General features: G+C 44.9%; 1 protein-coding gene across 1 annotated transcript in view; it reads left to right on the forward strand.

The window, feature by feature from the left end:
- Positions 1-378: 378 nt before the first annotated feature.
- Cfap43 (cilia and flagella associated protein 43) overlaps positions 379-13,194 on the forward strand; it is a 106,797-nt gene continuing 93,981 nt past the window's right edge. The window contains exons 1-3 of the mRNA XM_059256700.1: positions 379-523; positions 1,703-1,956; positions 6,386-6,482. Of these exons, the coding sequence (XP_059112683.1) occupies positions 459-523; positions 1,703-1,956; positions 6,386-6,482 (416 nt within the window). The 5' untranslated portion in view covers positions 379-458. The remainder of the gene's footprint in view (positions 524-1,702; positions 1,957-6,385; positions 6,483-13,194) is intronic.

The raw sequence follows: 13,194 nt of genomic DNA on the forward strand, positions 1-13,194 counted from the left end.
ACCAGATTACTTCCGTCTGCCTCCTTGAGCTATCAGAGGGGCCACCTGAAGTGTTACACAGCCATTGAACCCTTGGCACTTTGGATTCTGACTTGACCTTCAGCCCATGGATTCTGCAATCGTAGGCAAGTTCCTGCTTCTCACTTTCTTTAGGTGGAAAGCGGACTCAGGCAGCCAGGGAAATAAATAAAATATTTCCGGTGTGTCGCTAGGAGCAACGTGGCCGGGGCAGCACGCAAAATTAAGAGCTGCTTTGGCATGTATTAATACTGAGCCACTCCAGCCTCCACATGCAGGAGTCCCACCCTCGCGTCCGTGGTCCTCCAGCCAATAGGCGCGGGCTTCCCGGTCTCCGGGATACGGATGTAAACAGTGGCGTCTCCGCGGGCGCTGAGCCCGACCCGGCCGGAGCACGGAGTAACGGCTGCAGCCCGGAGTGGGCTGAGGACTGAGTGGGCATGGCTCAAAGCCGGGAGCGCGAAGATGCCCCCACGTACTTCGCCGGTGCCTCCCTGTCGGTGAGGTGCGGCATCGCGGATGCGGGGGGCTTCAGGAAAACCCTGCCGCCACCCCCACCCCTCCGTCCCTCCTGCAGACTCGCTCTGCTTCTCCACCTCCCCTCCCAACCTCTGAGCAGCCTCTTCTGTCCGGCCCCTGGGCCCCCTCCCCGGATGACCGCCCCTCAGTTTCCCACGCCACCACACCGCTGTCCTGCTACAGGGACCCTCACTTGTTTGCCCAGTATTTCTTTCGTCCGCCCTTTGTTCCTGCACCCTTTTCCCGCCTCGGTATCCCCTGCACGTTCTGACCCGCGGCTCCTGCCTCTTCTGCCCCTCTCTTCATCCGCGTGGCCTTAGGCGATTCCTATCATCTGAGGGCCCATGGGTCTCTTCCTACTCCCCCGTTTTCTCTCCGGATTTATGCGCAGTGGTGCTGGCGCTTAGAAATCTGAAAGACGTATAACAAGACCTTTGTTTCCTTCCACGTTCTGGGGTGTTGCTTGCGATTCAGCGTGCTCTTTCACTGCCGTGCGCTTCCGTTTCGTGAGGGGACTCAGGAAACCTGTTGTCCTTCACTCTCTTTCCACTATTTTCAAATGTATCCTTAATATTTAAATAAAATGGAATTTTCCTTATCCCAGACGTCCCTTCCACTATATAACTACCGCACAAACCTCACCTAAAATGTACCTTTCATGTTCTAACCCCTTTGTTCCCGGAGATTTCACATCCTTTTGTTTCCTGCGTTTATTTGTATTTTTAGGTCTAAAACAGGGCCCCATGTTCTTCACGTGTGTGAACTACAAAGCAGCTTATGTGGCTTACAACGAGAGCGCATGCTGTCCTGCTCAAAGGGGTTTTTATTTGTTTAGTTGGCTTTTTATTTTATTTTATTTAGTTTAAAAAAAAAAAACAAAAAACAGTTAAAAGAAAGGAGCCCTGGATACATTGTTTTCTGCAAGCTCTCTTTTTTACCTAAAGAACACCTCACTGGCCCAAGACGTATTGATTTTTAAATTTCTATAGTTCAATCACTCATATTGGTCTCACAGTGAGCATATGTGTTTATCTGAGTGATTGGAGCAGAAAGGGCGTTAAAAATGGAACAGATGTATTTCAGAGACTTTGATGGTTTTCTAGTTGCTGTGTTAAAAAGGAAAAGCGAATGTATTATACTGATGGCGATCTCTCTTTTCTCAAAGATGGGTGCAAGGATTCCCTAGTCAGAATGTTCATTTTGTCAATGACCACACCATCTGCTACCCTTCTGGGAACTTCGTAATATTCATTAACCTTGACACCAAGAAGAAGACTGTACTCCAGTGTATTAATGGAATTGTGGGTGTTGTGGCAACTAACGTTCCTGGTGAAGTTGTGGCTTTCTCTGACCGCAGACTAAAGCCCGTCATCTACATATACAGCTTTCCTGCACTGTCCAGAAAAGGCAAATTAAAAGGTATCTGGGAGACCCTCCCCATACTGCCCTCCCACCCCGGAACTGAAGGACTTCTTGTTTGTTTGTTTGTTTGGGTTTTTTGTTTTTGTTTTGTTTTGAGACAGGGTTTCTGCCTTGACTGTCCTGGAACTCTGTAGACCAGGCTGGCCTCGAACTCAGAGATCCACCTGCCTCTACTACCTGAGACCTGGGATTAAAGGGGTACAGCACCACACCTGGCAGCTGAAGAATGTTTTTATGTGAGCAAATCTAGTTCTTACGAATGAAGGTGGTTTAGATTATGGAAGGATTGTTTTAAGTAGAAGGGGCCAAGCTGACCACCACAGGTTTCATTGAGTAGGCAATAGCCTTCTGACTAGCTGTGCTTCCTGCCAACACTGATGCTGCCTCAGAAACTACCCAAAAGGCCAGAATCGGCCTGCTGTGGTAGCACTCACCTATGCACCCAGAAAATTAAAGGCTGCAAAGGGAGGCTCATTTGAGCCCATGAGCTGGAGACCAGCCTAGGCAAGTTAAAAAGAAACAACCACTCCCTCAAAAATGCACAGGGCAAGCAATTGGATGTTGATTCAAACTAGTAGACAATATCCATATTGCATAACGAATCCCTAGAAGAATTCACAATAAAAACAAATCATCAAGGATAACCGTTAACATCAATGTCATTTAGTATCAACCAGAAGATCTAACCAATACAGTAAAATAGTTAACAAAAATGTATAGCTGTAGGAAAGAAAATTATGGGTGATGCAATAGTCTGCTAGTAGTTAAGAAGGAATGCTTAGCAAGATACTAGTTTCAGAATAAATGCCCATACAAGTAGATTAAATACTTAAAAATAATTCAGACATTTCAGTGACCCAGACTTAAATATACATTAAATAAATAGTTATACAATATATTTAAATATATAATTCCAAAGAGACATTCCAGGATAGAAATCATTATTGTTATAAATAAATATATTTCTAATATTTGTCACAGAAACTCACTCATGGGCTCATTGTTTTAGAGAGTAGGGAGTACTTGAATAATTCCAAAGTGTTTCTGAAACAAAAGAAGGAGGTGTCGAGGCAGAGAGGGTCTTTGTAACATCACGAGGCTCAGGGATTTAGGAGAGTAAGGTTTCCCTGGGGACCCCCATATCAGTGGCGGTGTGAAGAAGGCTAGATCCAGAAAAGTGAGGTCTATGGTGAAGAAACTCACACTCCAGGGGACATGGATTGTTCAGCAGTGATCTTTAGAAAAATATTTGAATATTTGAACTAATGTGTCAAGATAGACATCCTGCATATCATTACACATATTCCATGAAGACAGGATTCAACAAGAAGCAAACTCACTTGAGAAGTAGTAGAAAATATAGTAGGACTCCATTATTTCAGGGCGGGGAAGAACCTAGTACACTATTTAAAAGGATTGGCTTATTTACTACAAATGTAAAAGACCAGATGGATCACAAAAATTAGCATGCAAATAACAGAATGAGGAAAATAGATGGGGAAAAATATAATCAAACGTCCTCACAGCGTTTATGAAGCAGTAAGAAAAAGATTGACATCTCGTGGGAATCAATGACAAGGAGCTTTCCCAGACGTAAACGATCGGTTAAGATGATCTGACTTAATATTTGTTTAAAAAAAAATGTAGCTTAGGGCCAGCAAGATGGCTCAGCAGATAAAAGTTCTTGCTTCACACACCCTGCTAGGCAGAACTGAAACTCCAGCACCCACATGGAAGCAGGAAGAAAGAAAGAGACCCCGTCCAGGTGCCCTCCGATAGGCCCGTGCTCATACACACACACACACACACACACACACACACACACACACACACACGCATGCACAGTAACAACATAGGTGACAGTTTTGTAGTGTGGTGTAAATTCAGGGCCTACGTTTCTGTCAGTTGGGTTCAGTTTTTCGGAGCCCGTCAGAGTGTGGAGAAATTGGTAGCCTCTTGCTTGCTGGCAGTGGGAACATAAACTGATAGAGCCCTTTCTGGGGCCACTGTGAGAATTAGAACTCAATTTTAAGAAATGCTGTGGCCTGAAATATGGTTATACATTTTTGTGCACAGGAGATAAAAGTATTATCATAATTGTAAAGACAACAGCCCACAGCCCTGGTATATGAACAATGGTAAATATGTTAAAGATCCCATGCAGGGTTATTATTGCAAGCATTACAAACCAAAATTTTAAAGAAATATTAAGAACATGATAAAGTGCTTAATGTGATGTAAACAAGGAAGCCAATAAGATAGAACACTGTATGTGATCTAAATTATATTTTTAAATGGAGCATTTTGTACATGATAGTCAATACTTATTACAACTATAAATTGTGAAGTTATATTTACAGGAAGTTTATGCGCATGTATTTTTACGTGTAAACACATAGTAGAAGGAAACTGAGCACAGTAATGCACACCTGTAATCCCACCACAGGGGAGGAAGAGACAGGAGGACATCCTCAGCTACATAGTCAATGCAAGGCCAGCCTGGGCTACATGAGAATCTGTCTGAAAGGAAAAAAAAAGAAACAGCAGGAAGAAGTTTATCAAACTTGATGTTAGGGTCACAAAAATACATATTTTTCTCTCTAGCCTTCTAAAAATTATTTTCAAAATATCATATATTTAAAACTTTTGAATGTATAATAACATTTATAATATTATGTGACAATTAGAACTTACTTGATGTTAATGTTGATGATGATAGAAAAAGTAAAGAAATTATATAAAATATTTGTATTAAGGTCTCATCCCACAGAATATTTATTTTTTCATAACATGCTCAATAAATACATTTTTTGTTGACTAGGCCATGCTGAATAAATTTAATGACAAAGTCACACTTTAAGGATATACTGTAGTCAGTTTAACATGAGAAGTACGGAGCTGGAGAGATGAGACAGCAGTTAAGAGCACCTGCTGCTCCTGCAGAGGACCCGAGTTGATCCCAGCACCCACAAGTTCACAGCCACCTGTAATTCCAGCTGAAGGAGATCTGACAGCTTCCTCTGGCCTCTGCAGGCATCTGCAAGCATGTCACACACCACACACACACACACACACACACACACACACACACACATACACACAGACACACACACACACACAGACACACACACAGACACACACACACCACACACACACACACACACACAGACACACACACACACATCATACCACATGACACCACACACACACACACACATACACACACACACACACAGACACACACACACAGACACACACACACATCATACCACATGACACCACACACACACACACATACACACACACACACAGACACACACACACAGACACACACACACACACACCACACACACACACACAGACACACACACACATACACACACACACCACACACACACACACAGACACACACACACACCACACACAGACACACACACACACACCACACACACACACAGACACACACACACACACACCACACACACACACACAGACACACACACACACAGACACACCACACACACAGACACACACACACACAGACACACACACACACATACACACACACAATGAGAATTGTAAAAACTGAAACAGTCACTAGAATACTCAAAACAATCAGGTACTAATATCAAGGCTGACCTTGGGCCTGTGCAACTACACTAAGGACAAGCTGGTGAGGAGGAAATTAGCCCTGTCCTGCAAGACAGAAATAAGCCTGTTCCTCACCCAGCTTCCCCAAGAGCCACCTTGCAGACATCTTTTTGCTAAGACTTTTAAAGCAATGCTGCATTTCTTCAGCTAGACATATAAAGAAAGTTGTTCTAAGAACTGGAAGAAACTGAGTTGAGGGCAAGATATGGCCTAAGGATTTATAAATCCTTATTTATAACACCCATTTAAAATATTGGCTAGAATTATTACAACCTCCTAAGACACTTGAAGTTTGAATAAAACTGTTCTAATCCCAATGTCTCATATTTACAAGACATTAAGAGACATTCATTTCAAATCAGGCTGGGACATTATGACATGGTTTGCTCAGTACTGCACCAAAGTCTAAAGATAATGACATAATGGTCTTAATAAAAATGGATTTTAGTGAGTGTGGTGGAGTAAGCCTATAATCCTAGCACTTGAGAGACAGAGGCAGGGGAATCATGAATTTGAAGCTAACCTCAACTACATAGGAAGACCCTGTTTGAAAGAAAACAAGACAGAATCATCGCCAACAAAAGCATAAAAAATGGTCTAAAATGGTTCTTAACTTTTCTGTTCACAATCTTAGACACTGGCCAGGAGGTTGCTCACTTCCTGACAAAGTACTTTAGAGGTACATGCAAAGCACTAGGAAAGGGAAGCATTCTGCGAGGCTGTGAGATCATCTGGATGTGACAGTCAAGTCCTTGTCATGGGTTCTGTATTTTAGGCAACATCCTCCTGGACTACACTTTACTTTGCTTCAGCTACTGTGGCACCTACCTGGCCAGCTACTCGTCTCTCCCGGAGTTTGAGCTGGCCCTCTGGTAAGTCAGCACCCCACACTGCTCTCTCCTCCAGGTCTCACCTTCTGGATTTCACCAAAGGGGACTCACATGAAAATCCCAAACAAGGAAAGCTTGGAAGAACAGATATCCTAGTCACGTGATTTAACATCATCTTTATGCTCAGGCATGAAATTTGTCAGGACAAAAACTGTGACAGCTGAATTACCGTCTTCCCCTTTTTAGTGACTTGCGCAGTGCCTTGGGGTTTTTTATTGCTGTGAAGAGACACAACTCTTGCAAAGAAAACGTTTAATTGAGGTGGTGGCTTATAGTTTCAGAGGTTCAGTCTGTTATCACCATGACAGGGAGCATGGTGGTGCGCAGGCAGAAACAGTGCTGGCTACATCTTAACCAAAAGGCAGCCGGAAGTCTACTGACTGTCACACTGAGTCGAGCTTGAGAAAAGAGACCTCAAAGCCCACCCCCACAGTGACACACTTCCTCCAAGGCCACACCTCCTTCAACAAGGCCACACCTCCTTCAATAAGGCCACACCTCCTTCAACAAGGCCACACCTCCTAAAAGCACCACTCCCTTTGGGCCATTTTCTTTCCTCATGCAAGTATTTCCTTAACCAGGTGAAGAAGCGATTCTAAGTACAGAAAATTTCACCTTTCCCGAAAGCAAATGGGTCTTTGGAGTTATTAGCGTGTTCTCTGCCTGTGTTGAAATTAGGCTGGTCTGTGTATCGGAGCTCAGGTAAGTTAGCAGTGCGCGGCGACACTGGAGCACTGTGTTCGGAGTGGAGCATTCTACCACCGTGGCCAGCTGGGTAGGGAGACCTGTGGGTTAGACACAGCTGTGCCTGTGCTGAGCTTTGTCATGTGGCCAACTTTGTAGATGCATTCTCTTTCGTCTATGACATAAACCTCTCCAGGAGTTGGGATTTGTTTTTTTTTTTAATGGGAAGTGCAAAGTGTTCCTGGATGATTGAGACCAGTCTTTGTACACCAGCACTTCTACACGAAAATCTAAGATTCCCAGCTCAGAGAGCCAAATTTATGTACCACTTTATTGTACGTCACTAGTTTGTTTTAGCGGGTATTTTGTCTGCATGTGGGTTCTGAGAATTGAACCTACATCCCTTGGAAGAGCATTCAGTGCTCCGAACTGCCGAGCCACCCAAAGCTGAGCCTAGCGTGGCGGCTTGCACTTACCATCCTAGCACCTGGGAGGCTAAGATAGCAGGATTATGGTGACTTCAAGGCTAGCCTTGGCTACACAGTTTTGGGACAACCTGGGCTCCTGCTCTAAAGTATAAAACCCTGGGAAGGGAAGAAAAAGAAAGAGAGAGGGGGGAGGAGGAAAAGGAAGAGGAAGAGGAAGGGAGCACTCTATTGAAGGCTGGTGATGTAATTCACTGGTAGAATGTTTTCAATCATATTTGATGCCCTAAGTTTGAGTCTTAGCAACACACACACATGCACACGTACACGCACACACACACACTCCCAACTTTACTGAGATATAACTGGTGTGTAATGAACTGTTCACATACAAGGTATACAAAGTTTCAATTTGTGGTAGTGCAAGCACCGTTGAAGCCATCAGCATAATCATACACCCCTTATCCACAGTTTCCTTGTACTTCCCACAGCCTTGGTGCTGTTCCTTGCCATACATACTTTACCCACCCTCACCCTCACCCTAGTCAGCCTCTGGTGTGTTTATGTCACTCTGGATTCCTTTGCTTTTTCTAAACATTTCCTACACAGGGGCTATATAATCCCTTCTGTTCTGTCTGCTTTCATGCACCTTGATGGTTTGGAAATCTGCTAGCACTGTACATCTCAACTGTTTTCTTTGCTGTTCCATGAAACCGATATACCATCTAATGTTGTGGAATATTAGTTAAAGATGTGTTGCATTCTTTTATGCTGTGGAGTATTTGTTTAATGATGTAAAGATGTGTTGCATTCTTTTATGCTGCATTTGTTTAACTCTGTAAAGCTGTGTAACTTTGCCTGTCTAAAACACCTGATTGGTCTAATAAAGAGCTGAATGGCCAATAGCTAGGCAGGAGAGAGAAACAGACAGGGTTGGCAGGCAGAGAGAATGAATAGAAGAGAGAGGAGAAGGGAAGAAAAGGAGGAGAGAGGATACCAGGGGCCATTCACCCGCTACACAAGCCAGCAATGGAATTCGAAGTAAAGAAAGACAGATAGAGTAGAGAAAGGTAAGAGTCCAGAGGCAAGGTAGATGGGATAATTTAAGAAAAGCTGGCTAGAAATAAGCCAAGCTAAGGCTAGGCATTCGTAAGTAAGAATAAGTCTTCAAGCTGGGCAGTGGTGGTGCTTGCCTTTAATCCCAGCACTCGGGAGGCAGAGCCAGGCAGATCTCTGTGAGTTCGAGGCCAGCCTGGGCTACAGAGTGACTTCCAGGAAAGGTGCCAAAGCTACACAGAAACACTCTGTCTCAAAAAAATAAAAAAAGAATAAGTCTCCATGTATTTATTTGGGAGCTGATTGGTGTGCCCCCTACGAGCAAAGAGTAAAAAAAACCAACTACAATCTAGTCACATGATAGCTATCTAGAGTCTCTTTTTATAAGGGTTATGATCCTTTTATGACCACTATCTTCATGATCCAAAGCACCTGGACATATGAATGGAAGGAGGGACCAAAACACCCATAGACAGCAGCAGTTCATGAGCCTGAACTGAAGAGGAGGGGGTGGTTAAATACTTCTGGATGGAATATGAGAATAGTTACGATTCTGTAAGTCTCTATGCCATGGCACTTGACTGAGCTGTTCTCCAAGGCGACACAGTGACAGCACCCACTTTTTCATAGTTGAACACTCCACCCTATAAAGCCATGTTTGTCCTTATCATGTGGCCTGCTAATCAGTAAAGAAGGTCAGCAAAGTTTTCTTTGGCGTGTCGGATGGGGTCAAAGCAAAGTTCACTTTTGTCAAGGGAAGCAAGTTGGAAACGCTTCTTGACGTCATGCTAGAAACAAACAGCCCACTGTTCTTCCTTCATGTTTGAACTGTTTTATTCTGAAGCTACTTGTTAAATGGCTGGGTAGAGTTTAAGCCTGGAGGGGCTGAGATATTTCACAGCTTCCAGTAACCTTAGGTACATGAGAGCATCTAACCCAAGAGTGGATGAGGGGAGAGGGGTCAGGGAGGGACTCCTGGGAAGGGAAAGGCATTTAAACAGACCCTCATTGGTTTTCTGAGATCACCCTAACAAATACCACAAAGCAGGTGGCTGAAGCAACAGATATCCACTGCCTTAAGTTCTGGAGACCAGAATTCCAAACTCTGGGTGTGGGGGGACTTGGTCACTTCTGAGGGCTGTAAGTGAATCTGTTCTGTGCCTGCTCAGTTTCCACTGCTGATCTGATGGCCATTTCTGATGTTCCTTGGCCTATAGACATACCATTCTGATCTCTGTCTTCATTCGTACACAACACACACAGCACACACATGTGTCTGTCTCACAACGCCCCTACTTTTAGGAAGACAGCAATTTTAAATTAGGGCCCCACCCTAATGACTGCATTTGACCTGATTACCTCCATAAAAAAAAATCCTATTTCTAAATAAGGTCATATTCTGAAGATCAGGACTGATATATGAATGCCGGCCTCTCCCATAGCAATACCTAAAGTATAAGATTGAAGTCAGGACCAGCCTTAAGAAGGCCAGGATGTCAAGTAAGTGCCACGTGCAAAGGCCACAAGGTCAAAGAACATACATCAGGGGTGTGTGTGTGTGTGTGTGTGTGTGTGTGTGTGTGTGTGTTGAACCCCTAGGTATCAGCCTGTCTCTACCTCCCCAGCGCTGGGATTGCAGGTGTGTGATGTCATACCCAGCTTCTCTTTGTTAAGCTGGATTCTGAGGGCTCTAAGATCCTTCTGTTTCCAAGGCAAGCACTTTCCAGAGTGAGCTATCTCCGCTGCCCCACATGACCAGTTTTTAGTTAAGAGATCACAATAAATAAACATTAGCCATGAGAGAGATACCGTGTGAGGCTGGCTCATGAGCAGCCTAATAGGCATCCACCATCTAAATCAGGACACTTCTGAGAGTGAAAGGGGGTGTTCTTAATAATAAAGAGTAATGGGCTTCAAGTGGGGTTCCCCTGGACATACCCATAAGCCCTGCTAAAGGACACGTCGTTGTGTATCAAGGACATGGAAGGAAGTTGAAGGAGGCAATGAAGGAAGATGAGTTGTTGTTGTTTGTTTTTGCTCTTTTTTGGGGGGCACCACCCAGCTCCCAAATAAATCACACACAGAGGCTTGTTCTTAATTATAAATGTCAGGCCTTAGCTTGGCCTGTTGCTAGCCAGCTTTCCTTAACTTAAATTATCCTGTCTACCTTTTGCCTCTGGGCTTTTCCTGTTCTAATCTTACTCTTACTCCATGGCTAGCTGGGTGGCTGGCCCCTGGAGTCCTCCTCCTCCTCTGGCTACTCTTCTTTTCTCCTCCCATATATTCTCCCTGCCTGCCAGCCCCACCTATCCTTTCTCCTGCCTTGCTATTGGCCGTTCAGTTCTTTATTAGACCATAAGTTGTTTTAGACAGGCACAGTAACACAGCTTCACAGAGTTAAACAAAGACAGCATAAACAAAAGTAACACACCTTAAAATAATGTTCTACCACAAGTTGGGGTAGGGCCAAGCTAACCCAGGCTGACTAACAGAACTAAGGAGAGATGTCTATTGGGCAATTGATGGATCAGTTGGGGCTGGGGTAACAGAAAGCCGGGTCACTGACAGCAGTCATGAGGCGCTGTCTGAGTATGGGCTGCCCTTGGACAGTATGGTGGCTCCTCAGTATCCGGGGCAGTTTCTCACTGTTTTGTTTCTGCATTATTGCCAGGGTGCTGCCCTCTTTACTTGTCTAAAATATGCCACCCATGAATTTGGGGGAGCCAGAGGAAAGGAAAAGACTTCTTGATGAAAAGCATGGCTTAGAGGTTACACATACCACTGCCAACTTAGTCACAAGCCATGTCTAACGGCAATCTGGGGCAATCGTGTGCCTGGCCGAACCCCAGGGATTCTGTTACTCAGAGGAGTAACAGAGAACACAAGATGTCTCTGTCACAGGTATCCAGGACTGGAATACAGGACAGTTAAAACAAATAGTCAAAGTCCTGAAAGTAAACAAGAACACCTAAAGAAAGTCCCAGAAGGACGCCCATGAAAGCTACTGAAAAGAGGAACTCCAATGGGGACTCAAAAGGAGCAGCTGTAGGAATGAGGGAGGAGGAGGAGCCCTTGGTGAAGTGTTGTCCAGAATATGCCTTTCCCAGAATCCATAGAGTCCAGTCTGAAGCAAAACCTCAGGGACTAGTTCTTCAGTCATGCTAAGATGCCAGGGAAGGGAGGGGCCAATAGGAGTGGCCACTGCTTGGCTCCTGCCACAGCTGTCTTGAAGGTGGACTCCAGGGAAGGGGGCGGAGTCAGTTTGTCCGCTGACTTCTGTGTTCCACTGAGTAGGGTGTTGATGCCTCTGCACTGTCAGGTTTATTGACATCCCCTAGATTTTATACCAGGGGTCCACGGGAAGTCCTTGGGCACACGGAAGCAGGGGTGAAGTAAGAGACAGGTAGAATGTGCCATGCAGAGTCAGTCAAAAGAGAATTGGACAGCCACTACATCAGTGGGAAAGGCAGATGAGGCATCAGACACAGCTGGGTCTGAGGGGATAATGAGGTGTCCCATTGACACTGTATGACAGAGGGTCAAGAGTTCTTCCAAAAGGTAATTAATTGTAAGCATGCCAAATGTGGCAGGGTGGCTAGATAAAGACCTGCTCCATTTGGGATGAAGGCAGATGTCTATGAATACTGTACACAGGTATGTCAAGGGAATGATGGTGATGGGGTACAGGTGTCTTGGGATAAGAAGAGGAGTGGAGGAGAGGCAGCTGAACAAGGAGTTTAGAACAAGTTCTCAAGACATTGGATTGGAAGTAGAAAGAAGGGAAATGTGGACAGGTGAGATGAGAGGAAGGATTTTTTTTTTCTCCTAAGATGGTTTAGTTGAGCACATAAGTGTTGACAGTGAAGACAGGAGGAGCCTGAGGGTACAGAAGACAAGCATTTGGATAAAGATGTTCAGGGAGGCAAGACCAGATCCAGCGCCTATGCAGCCAGAGGCTTTAGGTGGGCTTTGATCACTAACAGGAGAGAAGAAAGATGGTGGCAGTTAAACCTGTTAGGGGCTGGAAACTGAGCTGATTGGACAACAGGATCTGGGACTCCATCTGAGACTTTTCACAAATATGAAGGAAGGGGTGGATGGGCTAAAGGCCTCAGGAGACCGAAGAATATCTAAAATGGCAGCTGCAGAGCATGGGAGAGAGAACCAGCCAGAGAAACAGGATCTAGGTTGTGTCAACGTGAATTCACTAGGTAATAACTAGGGCTTCCTAGCGTCACTGGCACACATGCCCTGTGATCCTTGCTCCTGTGCCCACAGAGACGTAGGCTTCCAGTTGAATCCATCCAGGATTGACAGGTTTGTCAGTTGCCCGAGGAAAGAAGACAAAGGACTGAGGGAGCCAGAGATTCTGACAAGACTCTAGCTGTGATGGGCAAGGGGTTGGGGTGGGATGGCCAGCCCCGAAGGCAGGGGAAGCAGGAGCAAGGCACATTCAGGAAACACCAGTCTGTTTTCTAATCACTGCTCTCCTGGCCCCTAGGGTGAAGGAACCTCCACAGTCTAGTGTG

This window comes from Peromyscus eremicus, chromosome 1, assembly GCF_949786415.1.
Source record: "Peromyscus eremicus chromosome 1, PerEre_H2_v1, whole genome shotgun sequence".
Lineage (NCBI taxonomy): Eukaryota > Metazoa > Chordata > Mammalia > Rodentia > Cricetidae > Peromyscus > Peromyscus eremicus.